This window comes from Cervus elaphus, chromosome 19, assembly GCF_910594005.1.
Source record: "Cervus elaphus chromosome 19, mCerEla1.1, whole genome shotgun sequence".
NCBI lineage: Eukaryota > Metazoa > Chordata > Mammalia > Artiodactyla > Cervidae > Cervus > Cervus elaphus.
The window spans coordinates 25,055,433-25,082,256 of NC_057833.1; the positions used below are offsets into that span (position 1 = coordinate 25,055,433).

General features: G+C 40.4%; 1 protein-coding gene across 3 annotated transcripts in view; it reads left to right on the plus strand.

The window, feature by feature from the left end:
- The window catches only part of FNDC3B (fibronectin type III domain containing 3B), a 352,800-nt gene that overhangs the window by 300,485 nt on the left and 25,491 nt on the right, over positions 1-26,824 (plus strand). For all 3 annotated transcript variants that reach the window (XM_043875197.1, XM_043875198.1, XM_043875199.1), the window contains exons 22-23: positions 5,919-6,199; positions 20,164-20,376. In XM_043875197.1, the coding sequence (XP_043731132.1) occupies positions 5,919-6,199; positions 20,164-20,376 (494 nt within the window). The remainder of the gene's footprint in view (positions 1-5,918; positions 6,200-20,163; positions 20,377-26,824) is intronic.

Sequence of the window (26,824 nt, forward strand, 5' to 3'; positions counted from 1 at the left end):
AGGAGAGATAACAAAGAATTCTATTTTCACACGTGTTTAGATTTAAATAAAGAAGCAAAGATGCCAGGTTTAGGTCTCCATCTGATTTAAGTCATGGGTCATATTATTTATTACATATCCATTTACTCTCAGTGTCTCTGGCCTCTTTGGAGAAAATAGTCCCTTCTTAAGTTAACTTTGGGCTTCCCAAGTAGCTCTGTGGTAAAGAATCTGCCTGAAGTGGAGGAGATACAGATTGAACCCCCGGTCAGGTAGGTCCCCTGGAGAAGGAAATGGCAACCCACCAGCTCCAGTATTCTTGCTGCAGAATCCCAAGGACAGAGGAATCTGGTGGGCTACAGTCTATGGGAGTAGCAAAGAGTTGGACACAACTTAGCAACTGAGCATGCACACACACAAGTTAACTTTCCAGATCAACAGAAGCTTTTCTGTTAAATTCTGAAGGCTGTTTTATCGTAAACATTTCTGGTTAAACTCTTTTGCTATACACACCTCAAATGGAGAGCCTGGGACATAATTAGCCCTTCATCAGTGAGTCAGGGTCACAGCACATTATCTGAGCTTTATAATAACAGTGCTGAGTCATTGGGGAAAGGTTGAATTATGTGCTACACTCCTGTTTTTGGAACAAGGCAGGATATAAATAAAAACTCTTTGCCATCACAGGAAAGAACTTCAGTTCAACCTGTTTTTGCATTTTGGTCTCTCTTTAAAATGTTCTTTTTCCTTTTTTTCTTTCGGGGTTTTTGTTGTTACTTACCATTAACACCCCAAAATTGCATTTTAAATGCAATTCTTACCATTGTACGTTGGTAAGAATAGAACCTGTGTAATAATCTTGTCTCCCTGTTTCAACAGTAGTATTTTCAAACATGTATACTTATTTGTCATAAAATGAGTCAGACACTATAAAGGGGATAGTACTCTCAAGACCACACTTGCTATACTAAAGAAGTATTGCCAGGAAAAAGTCTCCTCATCTTATATTAATTTCTTGATACCTGTGAACCTAATCTGAATCATTTTCATTTGATATTACTACAAAGTCAGGTTAAAGCCTGAATATTCGTTTAAATATTTGGTGCTTTAAAAATTAAATCACTGTAATATGTAAATAGTATCATATAAAAATTGGATGGAAGCATTGCTTATTTTGTACAGGAATTTTTGAATTTTATATTCTTCCTTAGGAATGCTTCAATTAACATGTACCCAAATAATTCTGTTTACATGAGGCATATTGTATATTTTACACATACTCTTAAATATTAGTAAGATTCTTGCTCAGGGCTGGTGCACTGGGAAGACCCAGAGGGATGGGATGGAGAGGGAGGTGGGAGGGGGGATCGGGATGGGGAACACATGTAAATCCATGGCTGATTCATGTCAATGTATGGCAAAAACCACTACAGTATTTTAAAGTAATTAGCCTCCAACTAACAAAACATAAATGGAAAAAAAAAATGTAAAAATAAATAAATACACAAAAAGATTCTTTAAAATTGTTTACTTTGAAATTTGGTAATAATAAGAGGTATAACTCAAGAAGGCACTTTCCATAGTATAAGGCTAGTAAAAGAAAATTGGGTCTTAAGTAGGATCCTGGAATATAAAAAGAACATTAGTAGAAATTGGTAAGATTTTAATCTAACTACATAAGATCTATACATAGTACTATTGTATCTCCTGGTTTTGATCATTGTTTTATAGTAATATAGGCTTCCCAGGTGGTGCAGTTGGTAAAGAATCCACCTGCCAATGCAGGAGACACGAGAGACGTGGGTTTGATATCTGGGTCAGGAAGATCCCCTGGAGAAGGAAATGGCAACCCACTCCAGTATTCTTGCCTGGAAAATCCCGTGGACAGAGGAGCCTGGTGGCCTACAGTCCATGGGGTTGCAAAGAGTCGGACATGACTGATAGTTATGATATAAATGCAGATTTTAAGAATTACAAAACTGATACTTTCTTGGTTTTTGTAGAGATTGCCAATGTAGTATGGCTGATATCAGTTATTTCATTAAAATATGTATTTTTTCCTCTGGGTCCTTCATATTCCTTTGGCCCTTGAATAACTCCACACAAAAGCACATGTTTGACAAAGTAATGAGTCAAGAATCATTACTGAAGACCTCAGTTAACACCAGGAAGGAGGCATGAGAACAGACTAAGAAGGTGGAGCCCAGACACAGAGTAAAATAAGTAAGAAAATGTAAATTTTAAAAATAATGGAGAAAACGAATAATACCTCAGAGTACATTAATAACATGAAAAGGGAAAAGGGTAATAAAATACTTAGTGCTGAATTTTTCATTATATGGTGAGATTGTAAAGAAATCAATAATTCAGCCTTAAGTGTATGTTAATTTATATAGTCATAATTATGTGAGATATAAATATTTTAAAAATTTGAAACAAATTATGACCTTGATTGCCCTGTAGACCATTTGCTTACTTCTTACTTACCTTTAACAAAGAGTTTTTCTCCTTTCTACCCAACTCCACCCAGAGATCATCATCATTGGCATCACATTCCCTCGGGTTAGTTATTAATGGTAGTCAGTTAAAGATAGGGGTATTTAAGAAACTCCTTTTGGTTTCTAGACTTAGACCAGCATAGCATCTCAGTTCTATTCTTGTAAGTAGCAGACAGTCATTTCTTTCCATGGGCACTTGAGTCTGTAGCCAACTGTGGGAGTCTAAGACAAATGGCTCAGCCTCCCATTCAGCCACTTCTGCTGTTATATCTCTTGATCACTGTCCAGGAATTTCCTTTTATTAAAAAAAATTATATACACACACACACACACACACACACACACGGGCTTCCCTGGTGGCTCAGACGGTAAAGTGTCTGCCTACAATGCGGAAGACCCAGGTTTGCTCCCTGGGTCGGGAAGATCCCCTGGAGAAGGATATGGCAATCCACTCCAGTACTCTTGCCTGGAAAATCCCATGGACAGAGGAGCCTGGTGCAGGCTACTGTCCATGGGGTCTCAAAGAGTCGGATATGACTGAGCCACTTCATACACACTCACACACATATATACACACACATACATATATTTATATGTGTATATATATATATATGCTTCCCTGGTGGCTCAGTGGTAAAGAATCCACCTACCGATGCAGGAGACACAGGTTCAATCCTTGGGTCAGGAAGATCCCCTGGAAGAGGAAATGGCAACCCACTTCAGTATTCCTCCTGGGAAATCCCATGGACAGAGGAGCCTGGTGGGCTACAGTCCATGGGGTCGCAAAGAGTGGGACATGACTGATAGTTATATAAAGTATTAATATTAGGAGAAGCAAAATGAGAAATATATGCACTATTTTTTCAACTTTTCTTTAAGTCTATAATTAGTTCAGGGTATTTTGTTGTTGCCTTGTTTTAAGAAAATTGCTTTATGAAAATTTAGGAAACTAGGAAAATTACTACTGCTATTTTGTTCTTGATTTTCCTAGTGAGAAGGAGGGAAGTGAAGCACTGACCATTGGCTTAATACTGTGCCAGGATTTTACATGTTAACAAATTTAATCTTTAAAATAACTCTATAAATTATTTGTTACTATCCCCATTTTATATCTGAGGAAACAGACTCAGAAATATTAATTTGCCTAAGATCACACAGCTAGTAAGTAATCAAATCAAGATATGAACAACGCTCCAACTCTGAAAGCTATGTTCTTTTCCTTGTATTACATAGTTGTTAAAACCTTAGTTAGTATGAAAGTTGGACTCTACAGTATCTTATTTTTCTGCCCCTATGATAAATTTGTACCCCAAAAGAGTATCTAAATATATACTCTTAATTTGTAGCATAAATATTATACCAAAAAGAAAGTTGGTGTTGTTATGAAATAGGACTAGATGTAAAAACTTTATTACAGAAGGGTTTCAAAAGCGATTTGATAGCAAATGAATGCTCTTAACTTGCTTCTTTGAAATGAATGGTTAACACACAGGCATTGTAGTGAACCTTTGATATAAGAGCTCAGATGACTTTCCTTTTGGTTTATCATTTGTCCTCATAAGGTCTCCTGAGAAGTAAACTAGATTTTTGAGTACTTTGATTTTTGTCAAGAGGTTGCCAAGTGTTTTTGTAAGGGAAAAAATATTGTTAATGACGTTTATTGAGCACATGCTTTGTATCAGGTACTGTTCTGGTTGCTAGGACTACAGCTGTGAACCAGAAAACCTTGCCCTTACAGGACTTACATTCTAATCAAGGGAGCAGTTAAATGAAATATATACTATGTTGGTGATAAATGCTATAATGAAAATAAAAGCAAAGAAGGGAAATAAATGAGAAGGATTATGGGGGTTGGGGTAGGGGTAACTACAAGTTTAAATGTGGTGTTCTGAGAGGTCTCTCTGCAAAGGTCAAAACTTGAGAGAAGCCTGAGTAGCTGATTGAATAGGCTATGCAGATGTCAGGGAAAGAGCTTTGTGGACAGAAGGGGCAGCAAGCTGCAAAGGCCCTGAGGTGAGCAAGCTTGGTGTCCCTGTGAAACAGCAAGAAAGCCAGTGTGGCTGGAGCAGAGGGAGTGGACGAAGTAGGAGACAGTGAAGGCAGAATGGTTCTGGGTTCTTGGGGAAGGCGGCGGTGGTGAACAGATCGGATAGGATCTCATAGACAGTTGTGAGAACTTTGAAGTCACTTGTGTGGGCGACCATAGAAGGGACAGTGGTTGTTTCAGGCTGTGGGGCATGGGCTGACGTAGATACCAGTTAGGAGGTCATTACAGTCACCAGATGTGAGAGACTGTAGTCAGATTAGAATGGTCAAGGGTGTGCTGATGGCTTGGGCAGGCGTATGAGAGAAAGAAAGATGCCCAGCAGTGATTCACAGATATGGCATGAACAACCTGAAGGATGGGGAAACCACAGGAGGTACAGTGGGGGGTGGAAGGAAGGATGAGGAAGAATGGGGTGGACACCACTTTGGAACTGTATAGACACTTGAGTGTGAGGTGCCTATTTGACATTTAAATGGAGATATTCAGTTGAATTGAGTAGGCAGTTGAATACAACAGGCTGGCATTTAGGGCAGAGGTCTGGACTGTACACATAAATTTGGGAGTAGGGATAAATGGCATTTGCCCCTGAGACAAGGTGAGAGTTCCAGGAGTTTAAGCAGAAGTGGTACAGAGGCGTGCAAGGCCTGGGGCCTGGTTCCCTCCAGGGCTGAGAGAGCCTGGTAATGAGTAGCAGGTCGCAGAGGTGACTGAGAAGCAGAGCAGGTAAGCAGAAACAAGAGGACGGTCCCCGAGACTGAATGCAGGAGTGATGAGTGACCAAGTGTCAGCAGTGACGCTCAACGTCAGCCGAGAGCAGAGCATTGACTGCAGATAGGAGTTCCGCACTCACGTGGAAAACAGTGAGTACTTTTCTGAAATTCCTATAGTTCTTCCAGAGCAGCACTTGAGTTAAAAGTCAGATTACTGGATTTTGATCCTATCTTGGCATCTGAATCTTGGGCTTGAGTTATTTGATCTGACTTTGAGTTCCCTCTTCTCTGAAAGGCAGATAAGAGTCAAGGTCATCCCACCCTGAGCACACCTGATCTTATCTGAAAGGCAGATAAGAATAGCTTCCTTGAATTATCTACCTCAGACAGTTATTGTGACGATGGCATAAGAGTACATAAACTGAAGTGGGCTATGCAAAGATGAAGTGTTATTTTTAAATGATTTTTCATAAGAAACAATGGTGACGTTATCTTTTATTAGTAGAAAAGATGTGACTGATATCTTTTGGAAGGTGGTTATCAATATGAACATCGTGGAGGATCTATCTCCACCTACATTTCTGGCAGCAGTCGTATGTTACTTTAGACTCAACAGCACCTAGTGTGGAGGCATTAGTAGGTGCTCATGAAGTAATGGGACATTGTCTCGCTGTTGTTTTCCAGGCTGTTAATCAAGCTGGAGCAGGACCGTACAGTGAGCTCGTCCTTTGCCAGACACCAGCATCTGCCCCTGACCCTGTCTCTACTGTGTGTGTCCTGGAGGAGGAGACCCTCAACGCCTATCCCGATTCGCCTTCTGTGTGCCTTGTACTGAACTGGGAAGAGCCGTGCAATAATGGATCTGAAATCCTTGCTTACAACATTGATCTTGGAGACACTAGCATCACCGTGGGTAATACCACCACCCACGTTATGAAAGACCTCCTTCCAGAAACCACCTACCGGTGAGTGCAGGAAAGTTGAAATACAGCTGCATGGACACATACATCAGAGCATGGGGCTACGGAACCTTTAGGTCCTCAAGGCCAAATGGGTGAATTCTAGTCATTTTTAATGCATTTAAGAGTAGTAAATGCAAATACAATTCAAAAACTTGTACTACTTTTTACTTTATAAGTCAATTACAAATTGATATAATTCCTAACCCATGAGGGGACATTTCACCAACCATTTTAAGTCAATTCTTCCTCCACAGTTTTTTGATAAACTGCTTTTCTTGCTGTTTTTCCTCTGTCTCATCACTCTGCGACACCCTCTGCACCTCTGAAGCAGGGCTTTGCCATTCTTCGGATCCCCTCAAAGCAGGCACGCTATTACAGAGCATCTATGATGGATCTTTTGTTCATGATTTCATGAGCAGCCAGAGAAACTGGCTCCACCCAGCAAAACTCAGTTAACACCTGCATTCTTCCTTTCCCCCAGAATTCTTGTTGAGTAGCCAGCACTTCACCTCCCCCTATATACCTTTTTCTCAACATGGCCTCTTGAGATTTCAAGACATTTAGTTCTGTCTCCAAGGGCTTCCCAGGTGGTGCTAGTGGTAAAGAACCTGCCTGCCAATGCCAGTGCAGGAGACACAAGAGACGCGGGTTCAATCCCTGTGTGGGAAAGATCCCATAGAGAAGGAAATGGTAACCCACTCCAGTATTCTTGCCTGGGAAATCCAACAGACAGAGGAGCCTGGTGGGCTACTGTCCATGGGGTCGCACAGAGTCATTCACTACTGAAGTGACTTAGCACACACGCACCAAGGGGCCATAGCTGGGAGACAGAAAGTTCAGGATTAGCATTAGAGGAGTGCAGGAACCATTTGATTATTCCAGTGCCTTTTCAGGGTGTCCCCCTTTGTCACGTTCAATGGCTTATTAAGGAGGTGAAGTGGAGCCTGATTCAGAAACAGATCCTTAGCTATGTCTTCAGGCAAATTACTTAAGCTTTTGGTGTTTCAGCATCATCCACAGCATGAGGAGAATAAGATTACTTAGGTCAAAAACATGTTGTAAGGAGTAAGCAGATGAATATTGAATGCTCATGTAGAGTCCAGCAGTACATAGCAGGTGCACGTAAACATGCACTGTCATTTTTATTGTTATCAAGATCTTCACCCAAAAAAACTGGTTCTTCTTGAGGTGGGACAGGGGAATACAAGCAGGTAATTTTACTGCTAAAAAAAAGGTTTACCACTTATTTTTTTTCTGCAGTGTTTTCTAATGTTGTAGTCTGATAGACTACATCCACAGAAGCTGAAGAAAAAAAATCAGTTTATCAGCTGTAAGATACCAAAGTTCCAACCTGCCTAAGCATCTTATCTCTACTTTCCCTCTCTTACCAAGTCTTTTGTGAATAATTCATATAAGTGTATTCATTTTGCTTTTCCAAGTGATGACAGTTTGTTTGCTCTTTCCTTCTTTTAAGAGATCTCTCTTGGGCACAGTACTGTGCACTGTGGGTCTATGAAATAGGGATGAACACCATCCTTGCCCTCAGAGCACTCAAGGAATTGGGACACTTAAACAGCAACCTAAGATAGAAGGTGCTTATGACCTCACAGGCTGAAAATGACACTGTACAGAGTCTTTTTGGCATTTCAGAAAGGTCAAGACCCAGGGTTCAGAATGGTCAGGATGGTTTAAAGTGGGAATCAAGTTAGAAATAACTGGAATAAAAGAGGTATGACTTACATAGCTTAAGAGACAGTCCCCAAGGGCATTTTTCATTTTTAGCATCTTAGCCAGTCTCAGAAAACCACCCTCCACCTTTATATGCTAACCAAATACTGACTGTTGTGTCCAAAGCACTCTAATTGGGTGCTGAGGAAATCCAGAGGTGATTAAACCCAGACCTTGACCTCAGGGACATTCCCCAGTGATGATGCTCTACGGAGACCTGACCATGAGGTATATCTCTGGGGAAAAATGAGCATGTGAATGCCATCCCCTAACTGTTTCTCAGTGACCACATGTCCAGAATATCGCCTGACTTGGACCCTCAGGCCAGAAAACCTATGAAGAAGCCACTGGCTCAGGGCTCAGTGAAAGATCTCATGTCTGCTGTGAGACCCACAATCCATGTCTATGCCAGAATGGACTCAGATCCTCGGGTCAGTCCTCTGAACATTCAGGTCAGCAATCATAAAGGGCTTTTAGGACAAGGTTCCAGCCCAAGAATTTTGCCTCTTCCTGCCATTTATGTATACCTTAAAGGTAGTGTAAATGATTATAAAATTTTCTGGGTTTTAGAAAGTTGATATTGGAGGAATGAATGCTGGTATTCATTAGTCAACATGTAGTCACATGACTTCAAGAAAGAAATCTAGAAATCAAAAGTTCAAATGAAGATAACTGATGTAGGGGATCTTTGTTCATTAATGAAATGCCAATTACAGTGGAAATTATCAAGAATATATTCCACATAAGTGGTTGGTTAAAGACATGTTAAAAAGTCCCTAATTCTTTTCAGTGTTAATATACAAGGCTAGTAGTATACTGAGCTGAATGTGGAAAGTCACACGGGGAGAATGTCACCTCTTAACCTTGCAGGGCAGCTTGGAAGACACCATTTCAGACAGATGGCATGAAAAATGTACAGCTTTAGAAAAGACAAATCTTTGGCCTTAAGTCATATTGTGTGTTCTTGACCAAAAAAAAAAAAAAAGATGTAGTCAAAATATTTACTGGCCAATCAATAAATAAATTGGATGTTTCACATTTAAGATATTAAAATTAACATTCACATTTAAGATAACCGTTTGTCCAACTTAAGGAATTTAGTTTCTATAATACTTCATTGGATTCTCTATAGTAGAACTCCAATCAGCCCATAGTCTTGTTCTTTTATGGTTCAAAAACACAGGATCGTAGTAATTGTGGTGAGATACAAAATGAGTATTTCAGGGAACTGAGAGTATAATTTTAGTCCAATCAACTTTTACCTCACCTTTTTTTGTCCCACAAATTGGTCAAAATATAAGTGAACAGATCATGATGTTCTAGATAAAAATGTGGAATGAAACAGGCTCTGGGGCTTGGGTAAAAAAAGGCTTGTTCCTTTTAATTTTTTTCTTTAACCTTTAGCAGTTACACATTGTTCTCACATGGAGTTTATTCTTTCTGTCTCGCTGGGACAGAAATGTTCACCTCTCCAGCCAACCTACGGACACTAAAATGGATCCATCCTTTACCGGTGCTTGTCAGACTGTGCACTGGCTTACTAACATCCTGTATACAATTTGGTTGGGATTACAATGAGATTTTTAAAAGGCACTACCTTTAAATTTAGACTTGAGTTTGTGTTTTGATTCGAGGAGGAAAAAATTGTTAGGAAAAAAAAAGAAAAAAAAAATAGAGATGTAGCTTTCTTTTACATGCTCCCGCTACTATAGGCTTTGTGAGCTGAGACGAGATCACCTGGTGTCACCCTTTCCCAGTGCCCTGGCGTGAATATCTCCAGCGATGAAGTTTTCAGCTTCAGCTTCTCCTCACCAAGCAGTTCAACTCTTTCTGTAGAGTTTCCCATATACTTTGTTAAAACCTGAGCTGAAATCTACTAAAATCAACTCAGTTGATCCTGGGCTTTGTTCTAGAGCAGTGATACTCAAAAGTATGGTTCCTGGACCAGCAGCATCAGTATTAAGTGCAATTTAACAGGCCCTAGCGGAAACCCCTGGAATCAGAAATCTCAGAATAGGGCCCAGCACTCTGTGCCTTAATTAGCCCCATAGGAGATTTTGTTGCCTGTTAAAAGTTTGAGAGGGCTCAGTGGCTCAGCCATAAAGAATCTACCTGAAATTCAGGAGACGTGGGTTCCATCCCTGGGTCGGGAAGATCCCCTGGAAAAAGTTATGGCAACCCACTCCAGTATTCTTGCCTGGAGAATCCCATGGACAGAGGTGCCTGGCAGGCTCTAGTCCATGGGATCACAAAGAGTCGGACATGACTGAAGTGACTTAGCACGCACACACACAAAAGTTTGAGAACTTTGCCCTAGAGCAGTGATTCGAAGATTCACATGGAGAGGTTTTGCAAAATGCAGGGGTTTCTATAACCCATTCCAACCTCTTCTTTGGGTGATTTCTGTTTCTTAATGGCCTCTTTAATGAGCAGTGCACTCACCTCCAGGAATAGTGTGGCTGGCTCAGAGCAGAACAAGATTGTCACCTTCTTTGTTCTCCATAGTGAGCAGTTGGTAAGGTAGCCTAGGATCACTTTTTTTGGCAACCTTGTTATGTGTCTGACTCATGTTGAACTGGCAAACGGCTAAAACTTAAGGTAGATTTGTTTGCTCTGCTCTTTTGGCTAGGTAAAAATAGGGGTGAAAATAACATTTTATGAATCCTTATATGTCAAGCACTACATTAGCCTGTCAAGAAGTGAATCCTGAGTCATTTCATTCTAACAAGATGAAGTGGACTTTATAAGGAGACAAGTTCTGAGTGGTTCAAAAGCAGTGCCCTGGAGTCAGACAGCCTTGGCATCAATCCTGAGTCTCACTTGTTGCCTCTGTGACCTCTGGCACAGAGGTCTTTGTATCTCTTTAAGCTCTTTGTATCTCAGTTTTCTGATCTATAAAATGGGGATGATTACTTTAACTATCTGATAGTGTTATTTTTTAGACTTCAGGTACCTTGTGAAGGACCTGACACATAAGCTCTCAATAAATTTTCTGTTGCTAATGTTTGGAAGGGAAGAAATGAGCTGGCAGGCTTCCCTGGTGGCTCAGAGGTTAAAGCGTCTGCCTGCAATACAGGAGACCTGGGTTCGATCCCTGGGTCAGGAAGATCCCCTGGAGAAGGAAATGGCAACCCACTCCAGTATTCTTGCCTGGAAAATCCCATGGACAGAGGAGCCTGGTGGGCTACAGTCCACGGGGTCACAAAGAGTCGGACACGACTGAGCGACTTCACTTTCACAGGTGGAAATGTGTGGAAATCTGGCATTGTCCTTCAGGCCATGGGAGACATTTAAGGTTTCTTTCCTGCAGAGGCAGGGCATGAAAAAAACAACTCTAAGTGCCTGTATCCAAGGAGCTATCAGAAGGAGAGAGGTTGAAGGGGAGGGATGACTGAGCCAGCAAAGGTTACCCTTCCCGGGAACCTTCTCCAAATAACTTTACTCTGAACTCATCTTTTCCCTAAAGAGGTTTCCTGTATTTAAGCTACCATTTAATATTTCCTCAGAGGTCTACTCTTTAATATTTTTCTCTTCTTAATTAGATTATTAGATAGTAGACTGGTGGGTTGGGGTGGGGTACAAAGCCTATCTTTTGCTTCTTAGGCCTCTCTTATCCCTAACTCTTCGAGGAAGAGGGGTGCTGTCCTCACTGTCCCCTCCTCCCTACTCTCAACACATCCTGAGAACTAGGATGGCTGACTGAGAAGTCACCTTCTCCAGTTTTCAAAGTCATTCTTCTTTTAACATAATGTAATGACTCATTGAAAAAGACCCTGATGCTGGGAGGGATTGGGGGCAGGAGGAGAAGGGGACGACAGAGGATGAGATGGCTAGATGGCATCACCGACTCGATGGGCATGAGTTTGAGTAAACTCCGGGAGTTGGCGATGGAGAGGGAGGCCTGGCATGCTGTGATTCATGGGGTCGCAAAGAGTCGGACATGACTGAGTGACTGAATTCAACTAAATTGACAGAATGCCACTTGAGAAAGAAAGAGAGTGTGTGTGTATATATAAAATGCATCATGTTACGCTGTAATCTTCTGAAGCAGTAATGCGTTTGGAATCTAAAAGTAGCAGACATTTTAATAGTGAAATTCCAGTCAAAATATATAAAGAATGTACTTCTTAATTTGATTTATTGAATCAGTATTATCAGTACATTGATGGATATTGCAGACTCCTGGACACGTGAAGAGATTTTTCACATCAATTCAGATGGCCAAGGAGAAGGCAATGGCAACCCACTCCAGCACTCTTGCCTGGAAAATCCCGTGGACGGAGGAGCCTGGTAGGCTGCAGTCCATGGGGTCGCACAGAGTTGGACACGACTGAAGCGACTTAGCAGCAGCAGCAGATGGCCAAGACAGAGCCTCTCAGAGTTAAATCACTTCCCTGCATTGGAAAGAAAACTTCCATTTCCCTTGTACTTAACTTTGCAGAGCTTAAGATTTCAGAAACTGACATACATTGCATGTTTGGGGGAGGAAAAAAAAAAAAGCTATAGATCCTATCTAAATGTCAAGATTAACATGTTACTTCAGTGAGAAAGAGAGAACATCTCAAGTTTGGGTTTGGGATAGACTAATTAATTTAGTAGAACTTGAAAATCAGTTTTTTCTGAGGTTAATCCTTAGAATTGTTCCTCCAGATAGGATTTGGTTTCATCTGTCCTGGGTGAGTTGTCACTGGAATTAGGAAATTATTTTCACACACTGCATTTTCATCCCCAAACAACAGAAATATTAGCTTCCCTAGTCCTTGTTGAGTTTTCTCAGCCTTCTAGACTCAGAGTTTTTAATATTTTCGCCAATTGCAAGAAGATATGGCTTCATTTAATCAGGTCCTCAGTTGTATTTCAGTTTTGAGTGTTACTTCATCATTAAAACTAATTAACATTAGTTCAGTGCATCAGCCACAGGGGAAAATGTTTTCCATGCATTTTAACTGAAACGCATTTTTACAGAAACACATTTTGTTGCTTGAATAAATTGAAGCAAATATTTTAAAATCTAGGTAGTTCGGTGGTGCTGTGTGTATGTGTATTAGTTGCTCAGTTGTGTCTGACTCTCTGTGACCCCTTGGACTGTAGCCCACCAGGCTTCTTTGTCCATGGGATTTCCTGGCAAGAATACTGCAGTGGGTTGCCATTCCCTTCTCCAGTGGTTCTTCCCAACCCAGGGATCAAACCCAAGTCTCCCGCATCGTAAGCAGCTACTTTACCACCTGAGACACCTCGGGGCACTAGTGGTGAAGAACACACTGCCAACGGGTTTGACCCCTGGGTCAGGAAGATCTCCTGGGGGAGGGCATGGCAACCTACTCCAGTATTCTTGCCTGGAGAATCCCATAGACAGAGGAGCCTACAGTCCATAGGGTCACACAGAGTCTGACACGACTGGAGCAACTTAGCACACACACAGTTCATTCCAAGGCCAAAAGTTGTTTTAATAATGTGGAAGGAAATCTGACTGTTCTAAATGTCTGTTTCATTGGCAAAAGGCAGTTGTTGTTAAATTGAAAGTGTTGTTCGAATTAAAATTATCTTTTGGTTGGAAGAAGCTGTGTTTGGTTCAAGTTATACCAGGAGGGAATGGTGTGTTAATACATGAAGACTTTGAGTCTAGAAAGACCAGCTTCACACACCGATCAGACCTGTATCTGCTGTGAGGATTAGTGCAAATGACTGAACCTAGCTGGTTGCAGTTTCTGCACTTGTGAAATAGACAAAGGGTCAGGGTAGAAATTAGTGATAGTATTGCACATATCAAATCTAGACTTCAGCACCTACTCGCTACTGTATCATTTAAGTTGAGTTATTTAACTGAAGTTTCCTCATCTCTAAAAGCAAGAGAAACAGTCATCTCACCACATCTGTGGTCTGGAAGGCCAACTGAACTGTGCCGTTTTATACATGGGACTTGAGCATCCATGGATTTTAGTATCCCCGGGGGTCCTGAGACCAGTCCTCCTCGGGTACCAAGGGACAACTGACCCCATAGCACAGACCCTTGAACAGAGCAAGTCCACAGTGCTGTTTGTTGCAGAGGTTACTGTTAACATTTCACCCGTCCCCAAGCTGCTACCTCACCTTCTGAGGACGGTTTAAAAAGAAGGCAATCCTTTTAGCTGTGGTTGGGTCCTTGACAATAACTTAGAGAAAGGAAAAACACAGATGGTCTCAGCACATTCCTCAAGTAATAAAGTGCAGTGGTGGTAGTAATGCAACTAAAATGCAGACGTAGCATTCATGGGCCCAGTGCAGTGCATCTCCTGTGGGTGCCCAGCACATTTGCTTCATTGTTGGGGAGGAATACGGTCTGAAAAGAAGTCATGTAATAACTCCATAAATGAGCACTTTAAAGTTTACCAGAGAGCTTTTGGCCACCTGGATTCCTTTTCTGATTGAATGGCAGAGTATAAAAGGTTAAAGAGTAAAGAATGCTTCCCACATTGCTTATCTTAAATAAGTAATCCTCTTTGTAAATGCAGCAAATATATTACCACCCCCATTTTATAGGGAAGGAAACTTTTACTTTAAAGGTGTTAGATAATTTCCCTGAAGTCACCAAAGTGATTAGCAGAGTAGCCAGAGAGGCTTCACTGCTCGAGAGAGTTAAAATGCTACCATAACATTCTTGTTCTTGGGGTGGGTGGGTGGGAATATTTATGGCTAATATTCAATACATTTACCAAATACATCTGAGTTAAAAGTTCTGAGAGCCAGAGAGCTACAGATGTAAGAAGCCTACTACCTACCAAAATACTATGGGGGCCTTGCAAAGAAAATGAATTTACAAAAGAAATTAAATATTACCTCTACATTTCTTTCTATGTCTTGATACTTGTGTGTTATAAATTATTTTTTAATTCTCATAGATGATTGAAATCTCTCATTTTTTGTCTTGGGCAGAACAGCAATCTTAAGCAACCCATTATCCCTCACTTTCTTTTACTTAATGATGTAGCTAAGGGCTGTTGTGGCTGCATGGAGCAAAGCAGTAGAGCTTTTGAATACAAGGTGAGCTTGGCTCTGGAGGACTATGGGCAAGCAGATGGAAGGAAGCCTCTTGGTCTCTGGGCTCTAGGAATACCTCTGCCCAGAATAAAGGGAAGGAATAGCACGCTGGACAGTAGAAAGACATTCACATAAACCATGCAGGTTGGGAGATTTGTTTACCATTGAAAAAAGACTGAGCCTAAAGGTCTAGCTTAATACCCTTTTCCTCAATAGGGAAAAAAGGAGTGATTTCTACCACCATGAGGACTATCTTTTTAGAAAGACTTTTCCTCTCTCGTTGCAGAAAAATTTCTTTCTTTTCAAATAATAGGGAAAAAACTCTTACATTAATACCATACAGCTATTTTACAAGACTCATGTTGGGAAGCAAAGAAGAGTTTATTGTAGTCTTTCAATACTATGTTGCAATATGCCAGCAAATTTGGAAAACTCAGCAGTGGCCACAGGACTGGAAAAGATCACTTTTCATTCCAATCCCAAAGAAAGTCAATGCCAAAGAATGTTCAAACTACAGCACAATTGCACTCATCTCACATGCTAGCAAAGTAATTCTCAAAATTCTCTAAGCAAGGCTTCGACATTATGTGACCCAAGAACTTCCAGATGTTCAGGCTGGATTTAGAAAAGGCAGAGGAACCAGAGATCAAATTCCCAACATCTGTTGGATCATAGATAAAGCAAGAGAGTTCTAGCAAAACATCTACTTCTGCTTTATTGTCTACACCAAAGCCTTTGTGTGGATCACAACAAACTATGGAAAATTCTTAAAAATTTGGGAATACCAGACCACTTTACCTGCCTCCTGAGAAATCTGTATGTAGATCAAGAAGCAACAGTTAGAACCAGACATGAAACAACGGACCAGCTCCAAATTGGGAAAGAAGTACATCAAGGCTGTATCTTGTCACCCTGCTTATTTAACTTTTACGCAGAGTACATCTTGCGAAATGCCGGGCTGGATGAAGCACAAGCTAGAATCAAGATTGCAGGGAGAAATATCAATAACCTCAGATATACAGTTGACACCATCCTTATGGCAGAAAATGAAGAGAAACTAAAGAGCCTCTTGATGAAAGTGAAAGAGGAGAGTGAAAAAGTTGGCTTAAAACTGAGCATTCAGGAAACTAAGATCACGGCATCTGGTCCTATCACTTCATGGCAAATAGATGGGGAAACAATGAAAATAGTGATAGACTTTATTTTCTTGGGCTCCAAAATCACTGCAGATGGTGACTGCAGCCATGAAATTAAAAAATGCTTGCTCCTTGGAAGAAAAGTTACGATCAACCAAAGCAGCATATTGATATGGTGTTTCAGTAGTCACGTATAGATTTGAGAGTTGGACTATAAAGAAACCTGAGCACCAAAGAATTGATGCTGTGGTGTTGGAAAAGACTTGAGAGTCCCTTGGACTGCAGGGAGATCGAACCAGTCCATCCTAAAGGAAATCAGTCCTGAATATTCATTGGAAGGACTGATGCTGAAGCTGAAACTCCAAATCTTTGGCCACTTGATGTAAAGAACTGACTCATTGGAAAAGAACTGACTCAATGTTCCCTGATGCTGGCAGGCAGGAGGTGCTGCTTGAAGACAGGAGGAGAAGAGGATGACAGAGGGTGAGATTGTTGGATGGCATCACTGACTTGATGGATATGAGTTTGAGCAAGCTCCAGGGTTTGGTGATGAACAGGGAACCCTGGCGTACTCTAGTCTATAGGGTCTCAAAGAGTCGGACCCAACTGAGTAATTGAACTGAATGCTCTGTTGAGAGACTCACATTGCATTACCTAAGAGAGACCTGATGAAGCCCTAGTTTAATAGACTCTGAGAAAAGGAGGCTCTTTGTGATAGAATTTTTGCTGTACTTTATCAGAGATAAGTGTTGGCTACATTCCAAACTGAGGCAGATATTCATTCAGTTTTGGGTGATTATGAACAGAGCTGGTGTAAACATTTATGTGCAGGTTCTTATGTGAACATAAATGTTTTAATTTCTCTAGAGTACAGCCCAAGAAGTGTGTTTGCTGGATCACATGATAAATGTATGCTGAAGTTTATAAGAAACTTTCTAAGCAAACTTTTCCAGTGTAACTGTATACCATTTTGCATTCTTAGCAGCAAAATATGGGAATTTCAGATGTTACTTATACTTGCTAGAATGGTATTAAGCATTTTTTAATTTTATTCACTTTATTAGGGAAAGATAGTAGCAGCTCATTGTTTTAATTTGCATTTTCCTAATGGCTAATGGTGTTAAACATCATTTTGTGTGCCTATTTGCCACATGTATGTCCTCTTCAGTGGAGTGTTTGTTCCAGTCTCTTGTCCAATTTTTAGTTTTGTTGCCAAGTTTTGAAAGGCCTTAGATGCATTCTGGATGCATGCTTGTCACATCATATCTAAAAATTATTTAATTCTAGGTAGCAAATATTTCCTCCTGTTTTCTTCTTAAGTGTTTTATATTTTGCATTCTGTTGTTAGATCTATGATCCATTCTGAGTTAACTTTTGAATGAAATTTACATTGAGATTTATTGTTGGTTTTGATATCCAGTTGTTCCAATATCAGTTGTTAAGACAGTTATTTCTTCTTTGAATTAATTTTGCAAATTTGTTGGAAATCAATTGGCCATATTTGTGTGGGTCTGTTTCTGTAGGTCTGTGTCTGTCTGATATCATACTATCTTGATTACTTTATAGTAAACTTTATAGTAAGTCCTAAATCAGGTAGTGATTCTTCCAACTTTATTATTTTTCAGATTTGTGTTAGCAATTTTTTTTAGAATCAACTTATCTATATCAACTAAGGAGAATCCTGCTGGAATTTTATTACAGTTGCATTGTATCTATAGATCAGTTTGGGGAGAATTGACCTTTTTTCTATGTAGAGTTTTCCAATCCATGACCACAGTGTGTCTCTATTTAGGTGGTCTTAAGTAGTCCCAGCTGTGTCTTGACATTTATTTACCATCTCTCGCTTTTCCCCCACCCCCCCCACCAACTGGATCTTGTGCCTAATGTTAAATAAGAGTGGTGAAAGTAGACATCTTTGCTTTGTTCTGATCTTCCAGTTAGTCTTCGACCATTAAGTGTAATGTTGGCTGTAGGTATTTCTGTAAGTGCCCCTTTCAAATTGAGAAAGTTTCCTTCTATACCTAGTTTGCTGAGAATTTTTATTATGAATATATGTTGGATTTCATTAAACGCTTTTTCTGTATCAGTGGATGTGATCATCCAGTTTTTCTTCTTTAGGCTGTTAATTGATGGAATTGGCTAAGGGCTGGGGAATAAGACAATGTAGAAAAGAAAAACAAAAGAGAGAGGAGTGGAGGGAATTACCTGGATTTCAGGCTATACTGAGTCCAAGCCAGGGGATGATGGAGGGGGGAAAATGGTAAATTCACTGCTGGTTTGGTGATAGCTTAACTTCTTCCCCAAATCTTTCAGCTGCTATTTCCTTTTTCTTCTTCTTAGATGGCTGCTTTATTTATTTTGTCCAGCTTTAATAGCTCCATTCAGTGGGAGAGACAGGGTGGTGTGTGCTTACTCCATCTCACCTGGAACCAATCTATTTTTTTTTTTCTTCTTAACAATTTACAGACATTATTAAATTGACTTGCTGAATTTATGTAATTTTAAATTTGAAGAATTAAGGTTCATTTGCGGTCGTACAATGGATTTAGGTATTGTAATATGTAATGATATTTTCTATTTAGATATAAGCAGTAATTGCTGTGAGACAGATATACATAAAGCTAAATTATGAGAATATTTTAAACTGATCTGTTTCCTGAGAATTTCTCTTTGACTGTCTTTTTTATCATCATGTGTTTTGAAACAGTTTCAAACTCACATCAAGGTTAAAAGCTGAAAGTTTTAGAACTAGTGATACCACAGTGCTTGTTCAGCTGGATAAAACGCCTGTGTACCTAGCAAGGGCCCTGGGTGCAAGTCTCCACTGGAGGCCTAGTGACGAGGCGTGAGGAGATGGAGGAGGGGCAGGCCCGAGAAGGGTCTTGTGTGGCTGAAGCTGTGGGGGTGCTGAGGTTATTGAGAGGACTGTCCATTTACAGGAGAGGAAGAGTAGAGAGAGTTGGGTGGGGGCTTGCTTGTTTGAGACCTTTACTCTGAGAAGTGGAGGAGGAAGGCCTCTGCAGGCATCTGCAGGCCCCCCCCCCCCAGTGCCGGGAAGAAACAAGCTTCAGTAACTTGTACTTACTGCAGCAAGGGGTGTAGAGAATGAAGAAAGATGGGGCAGTGCCATCAATGTGTTGTCTGATGACCTTGGAGAAATTTTTCAGTTAATCAATAAGCAAGTAGAAGAACAAGAAAAATAGGAATGACGATGGAATAATATATGCATGCATGCTCAGCTCATGTCCAACTGTTTGCTATCCCGTGGACTGTAGCCCACCAGGCTCTTCTGTCCATGGGATTCTCCAGGGAAGAATACTGGTGTGGGTTGCCATGCCCTCCTCCAAGGGATCTTCCCGACCCAGGGATGAAACTGGCATCTCCTGCATCTTCTTGCATTGACAGGCAGATTCTTTGCCACTGAACCACCTGGGAAGACACACTTTGTTTGATTTTCAGTTCCTTGACCATGAGAGCAGTGTTAATGTATCTTTATTACCCATAACACTGCACATAGTAAGATCCAGTTAAGATTTCTACGCTTCTGAATGACACTATTACCAACAGTGTCTACACACTTAGTGGGGTTAGAGACTAGCAGAGATTGTTGGGTGAGGCTGGAGACAGAAGGAAAAATGCACTATCGAAGAGCTGTTGTCCTATTTGTCAGAATCTGAAGAAGACTCTCTTGTTCTCTTCTTTCATTTATAATTTCATTGTTTATAGCTTGCTTACTTCCAAAACTGATGAGGCAGCCAAAGGGTGGCCAGAATAAAATATGAAAGTCTTCTAGTATATGTTCCCTTAAACAAGAGTCCTTTTTTTTTTTTTTTTTTTTAAATAAAAGAACTAAGGAATATCTTGCTAATGTGCTGTTTTGGGCTGTTGGTTTTGGAATGGAGAATATAATGTGTCTTCCGAGCTGCCCGTTTTGTGTTGATTATTTTAGCTGGTTTTCCTTTATTCCATGAAGATACTGCTTTATAGGAGCAAGTAAGAAATATGACATACAAGGTTGATTTCAAATGAGGAATCACTGGTTCTTAAGCCTGTGTTTGTGACTTTTTTTTTTTTTCCTTTTTTCAGGATCAGAATTCAGGCCATAAATGAAATTGGAGCTGGACCATTTAGTCAGTTCATTAAAGCAAAAACTCGGCCGTTACCACCCTTGCCTCCTAGGCTCGAATGTGCTGCTGCGGGGCCTCAGAGCCTGAAGCTGAAATGGGGAGACAGTAACGCCAAGACGCACGCTGCTGACGACATGGTCTACACGCTGCAGCTGGAGGACAGAAACAAGAGGTGAGGGGCCTAGGGGTTCATTTGAAAACTCCATGACTTTGGCTTGTGGGATGAAGTCTTCCCAGTTCTTTTGGCCTCTGAAACACTCCTCATCCTTGTTGAAAGACTTCCTGGTATTTGGGTCCTGCACTTTATATTCAAAGTTGTATCCTCCATTTGGAATTTTCTAAATTAAGAATCTAATGATCCTGATTTCCCTATAGAGGATAAAAACATTTTTTTTTTTTCCTTTCATAAAGCCAGAAAAAATGGAGAGAAATTATCTAAAAAGAAAATGGTCAAATTCAAGTCCCTGCTGTGTAATAGTGTTAGATTAGTCACGAGTGCAGAGGGAAATAAGAGTCAGGAAGGGATGTTATCCTCTTTTAAATATTCAGTAACCATCAGGACACAAACATGTTTACCAGTCTGAAATAGCTGTGGTGATGTACAGATGGGGACTGTGCTCTGTAACTATGGGCAGTGCAACATAATATCAAATTAACTAGAGCAAATAGGAGATTCTTTATAAGATTCCATACTCAGGAAACACTCTTGGTGACAGAAATCAAATCCAGCCTTTCACATAGTATTTATTTAACCTAACTTCATTTCCTCTGAGAATGGCCGATCAGAAGATGGGCAGCTGACCTGTATTTAGGAGTAATTCAGTTGTGGAGCAAAAGTTAATGGCAGAAAGTTGTTACCAAAAGTTCAAACAAGAGTCTCAGCTTGAAGGAGGAGGGAAATTACCATAAAACCAAGACAGCCTTTTGGGGTAGACGTGCTGCCCCTTCCTGCACACACCTGCCGAAGCAAAAACCAGGGTATGTGGAAGTGTTTCTGTCATTTCCTCTTAATGCATCATGGTACCCTGCTCTTGCATGTGGGGACCTGGTTCTTTTTAAGACCGCTTCCAACCTCCGTCTCTGCTCTGTACTTGAGTCCTTTGATTCAAGTCAGCTCAGTGGAGTCCTGCTGTCTGGAAAGTACTGTGGCAAGGTGGGCCTTCAGTGGAGACCGAGAACAAAAGGAAGGCCCTGCCCCACCTCTGCGAGCATGATATCAACCCACAAGTCATCACCAGAGAACACTGGTAGAATTGGAGCAAAGTGGTCTGGGAGTTTGAAGGGGGCAGACGTAGGGAATAAAGTGCAGAGACTCTCTGGTTGCAAAGAATAGGAACAGCTTTTTGAAACAGGTCACGTTTGAACTTGACATTGAAAGACCTAGAAAACACAATAGTTTGACTTAGAACAAAAAGTGATCATCCTTTAGGAAATGAGTCCTAGTATAGAAAGAACAAAAAAAGTAAGGCTACTTCTGGGGAGATTGATTAGAGATCAAATTCATATTCATTTGCAGATAAGATCATTCATCTTACCATGCCATGTGCTTTTGGATGCATTTTTCACGAGTTCATTATTTTATTGGCAGGAGACTCCTCAACCTTACTGGCAAGAACAGGAACTATGGCTAACAGAAATCATGATAAATACATTAAGCTTAGCATTTGGGGAGATTTGTAAACGAGTCTTTTTTCCTGGGCTTTTGGCTTGCACTGGTGGTCCTGAGAACCTTCCTTAGAGAATACCTTCTAGTTGTACTATTTAGATAAGAGGCAAATTTCCGAATGATTGTTGAAGCTGGTGGCAGAATTGGGATCTGAGCCAGCACCTCCTGACCTCCCAGTGCAGCTGCCTCTACTGTTACCTCCAAGAACACGGGGAGATTGACAGCTCTGCACTGTCCCCAATGTGCCGCAGCCCTGTCCTAGGCAAGGCAGCGGCCTGAGGTCCCTCGTACAGAGAACTGTACAGAGGCTTAGAACAGAGGCTCTGTGAGCACTGGTCCAAATAAGAATGCTGTTGTGAGACATGTAAATATGTCAGACCGGAAAGAGTGCAAACCCTCATAATCAATCCATGCTCTTCCCTCATAAAAAAAAAAAGGAAAAAAAGCTGGCTTGTTAATCAAATAAATGACTTGCCTAAATTTAAATGGCATTTAAGAAAACTCACCATTAGGAATAGTATTTTTCTTAGTTTTATGAGCTAGAGTCCAGATTTATCTTTTCCTAAATTAGATTTGTCAGTGTTCTCAGAAGTTATCAAAGTGATGGGGATAGAGAACGTAATAAATTCTCATTCTATTTGTGGAATTATTTTCCTGGGACTTAAAAGGGTGAAACATGGCCTAATTTGAGTTTGAAGATGACCTTCCTTAGTGTCTTGAAACTGAACTGTTGTCGTGAATGGTCCCATGATTCCAAGCCTTTGACTTCGGCTCTTGACTACTGAAGATCAGGGAGAAACACTTGGCATTAGATAGACCATAATACTTGTACTTAGGTCTTTGTCAATTCTGCTCCCCTTGAAGTTCTTTAAAACTTGGATATGGCCTGTCCAGTGAAAGGAACAGCATTTTCTTCCAAAATGACAGCTGTCTTTTTAATTGAAATTGTGGTTGCTAGAGTGGTTTCTAGTTGTGGCTTTTGGGAGAAGTGTTCACATTCTTTAGCACGTGTACTGATTTCATTATCCACCAGTTAGTTTCTGTTACAGATGTTTCAAAAATATCATATATCCTTCTGTGGCCAAGGTGAGAACCAGAGTTTATGGTGTTTGTGCACTCACTTAGCTGTCAGCTCTCAAAATATCTCTTTTCCCATGTTTTCCTGGCTCACCAGTCACTGTGGGCATTTGGAAGGAGTGCCGCAGTGTCTGAGTTTTACCACTGTCCTTGGCAGCCAGTGCAAGTAATCTGAGTCTTTAAACATGAAGCAGCAGCAGAACAATGCAAATGAATAACTCCGTGCTTGGTAATTGTCAGATTTAAGAGTTGAGTTGATTTCACCTGCTAAACTATTGCTCCCGAGTTTTCCATATCCATAAAATAAAGGAGTTGAACTAGAAGCTGAACTCTAGTCCAGAAAAACTCCCACTTTTTTCACCTTAAAGCCATGAATCTCTGTAGATGCTTTGTGAGCTAAATCCTATTCAAAAATGTCTTTTGTAAATGATTAGAGAATGTTCTCTTTTTTTCTTTATGTTTTAGCTTCTACTTTTGATAAATAAGAGAAAGATACTAACATTCCTTAAGAGTGACCACTTAATGGTCAAAACCCCTAAGGTTTTGCATCTATGATGTGCTGGTTTATTATGTTTAATTTATAGAGCTCACAATCAAAAAAATCTAACATGGCCCAGAGATTTCTAAGTATACTGTTTGGCCAAAACTATATTTTCAAACTCTCAAAAAGGCAATACTATTTATTGAGCACTTACAAAGTGCCAGGCATTTATCAGCATTATTTAGTTCTTGAATAGATAACAGTCTGGTGGGGCATAGGTAGAAGAGACAGCAGATCATAGTGTGAAAGGCTGAAAGCTTGACATAAGCACCAGGTCTTGAGGGAAGGTAGAAGAATTGCACATGCTTTAGGCCGAAAATTGAACAGAGAGGGCTCATTCGGAAGATAACAGATTGGATGAGTCTTAAAAGAGTATCAATCCACATAACCTCACGCTAGAGAGCCTCAGGATGGAGACCAGCGATAAGGACTCAGGATTGGGTGGAAACCAAAGCTATAATCTTCAGGAAACAATGTCCTGGCTCTTCATGTAAATGGCCTTCTATTCTGGTACTTTTACACATGGATTTTTTTTTTTTTTTTTTAAACTTTGGGCAGCTTCATGTAAATGAGGGCTTCCTTGGTGGCTCAGCTGGTAAAGAATCCACCTGCAATGCAGGAGACCTGGGTTCGATCTCTGATTTGGGAAGATCCCCTGGAGAAGGTGGAATGGCTATGCACTCCAGTATTCTGGCCTGGAGAATTCCATGGACTGTATGCATATCCATGGGGTCACAAAGAGACACAACTGAGCGACTTTCACTACTACTCCATGTAAATAAAAGGAACCAGTAGGGCACCTTGCCCAAATTCTTGCTTCAAGGGAAGTCCACCTAGAATTGATGCAGCTCACTGGGACTTGCTTTGTGGAAAGTCTTTCCCCTTGAACAAGATATTCGTTTCCCACATAGTCAAGATTTTGACCCACGTGGTTCCCAGTTCAGGATCACAGATTATATATTTATGCAGCAGCCTCAAAGCAGGACTAAATTTATCCCTAGCGCTTAGATTATGATCACTCAGTCATCAATTTTTTTTTTAATTACTACAATGTACCAGGTCTTGTGAGGTACATAGCCTGCCTATAAGGAGCTTATTTTGCTGAGGAAATAAATTAATGTGAAAAAACGAACAGATAGTACAAGAGATTTTATTTAATTTCAACAGAAAAACAAAAATTATGTCAGTTTGGCTATAGAGTGATTAATTCTGTTATTCTTAACAGATCTAGCATAGACTCAAATGTCTTTGTTTCCTTTATATGCAAGAAAAATATATACCCAAAAGTAAACATTTTCATAATGCTGCATTAACCTAATACAGGGATTAGAATAACAAGATCAGCTCATGCATTTTAAGATTATAATGTTGTAATGATGATTTTGAAGATGCATCTGTCTGTGTTACTGAAACAAAATGTTGATGCTGCCCTAACAGAATTTGAGTTGATGCTGACTCTCATCCTGACCCTGTGGTACCCTGTTCCTGATAATTGTACACAGCACCAAGGCAAGAGGAACTTAAGTTCCAGGAATGCATTTATGGTTAATCTGTTGTTCAGGTTACTCAGACAGCCAGTGTATTTTAAAGCAAGGCTCCAGCCAAGTGGGGACTGGGGAGAGGGCTCTAATAGAATTGGATAATTGCCACTTGTTCTCCATTTAAATCAGCCCTTGTGCCCATGACACTTCTCCCTTTAGCCAGCAAAATTGGGGGGGGGGGGGGTTGTAATGTGTGCAATATAATTGCCAGTTCACTGTTAGAGAGGAACAAAAAGTAACCTGCATAAAGAAACCATAAAAAAATACACACTAGGTAACAAATAAAAGTGGCCAGGGTATATGAGCACTCCGGGAGTGAATGCATGCCAATTATAGAACAAACTCCTGCTTGTATTTCTCAGGGAATATTATTGAATTAAATGAAATAGATGTTAACTAACTCGGCCTGCAAAAGACCCTCGGTGTTCATTTCCTTTTGCTTTTCTGGACCAGTCTCCAATTCACATGACCATCCTTGCTGGGTAAATGGCATTTTTATAATGTTCAATCACCAGAAGGCAGTTGTAGTTATGGACAGGGATATCAATTCTCTGTTGTAATCCCGCATCCGTTACTGAATTTCTAAATGACTGGAGGCATGTCCCTTAACTTCTTTTTGCCTTAGTTTCTCCATTTACAAAATGAAGCTGGTGATACCTGTCTTCAGTCCCTGACTGATGGAGGGGAAAAAAAGAATTTTTTATTTCTTTAAAAGGGAACATGAAAATTCATCATGCAAAATGAAAAATATTACTAGTTTATTTTGTTTCAGGCTGAAATGTTCTAAGTACAGCCTGAGGTGAGGGGTAATAAATGAACTATTTGAGATCTTACTTGCACCTTACTTGCATCTTACTTACTTGCACAAGTAGAATTCAGAATACAGTTTTTTCTTGTATTTAAGAATCGAATTTCTATTTAAAAAATAAGTAGCAGAATGGAAGTAGATAGCATTTTTCATTCCATTTTTCCTAAATGAGATAAGATTGAGGCAAGGTCACTAAAATAAAAGTAGGCTAATAAAAATCTGGCAGACTGAGAAGAACATGCTTGAAGATGAGGTTCCCTGCGCTTATTAGAAAGCAAAGTGAAAGAAAAGAGTTTCAGGGTTCTCAGGCGGTCCTTAGAGATTCTAGTCATCCTTGCTTTGAATATAAGTAAATTTCTCTTTTGATATATATCAAGTGCAGTGTGGACAAAAAAAGATGAAAATAGGAATCTTATTCTATGTACAGAATTTCATCAGTAGCTATAGTGACATTTTATTTCTTAGAAAAGAAGCATAACCAAAATGTATTGCAGTGTGGTAACTCATAAGCCAAAGAGACTGGGAGCTGTCCGTGTGGAGCTGGGAACATGGGGGTTAGGAAATTAACTCCTTTCCTCTTTGGTCTTTTGGAAATCCCTCTTGGCACTTGAGTGTTCAGTCTCCAAACTGGTACTCTCAGCAACGTAAGAACCAGTTTAGGAAAAGAACCTTCCTTGCCTCAGGTGTCCCTGCATGATGCCATCTGCTGCCATCTGCTTCTGCATAGAAATGGCGGGACTCTGTGTTCCTGGTGGGGTGAGGACACATACTATTCATTCCTGTTTTGAACATCCTCCATCCCGAAGATAACTTCAGTAACGTAGGGAATGCACGCACACACACACACACAATCCAGAGAAATTAAGAAAAAATGAAGGCAATGACATGGCATTGCTAAGGAATATAGCTGCATTGAGCTTACTAGCACCTGTTAATTTGTGATGTTTCGAAATTGCCATTTGCAGTCATTTGTGGACCACAGGCCAT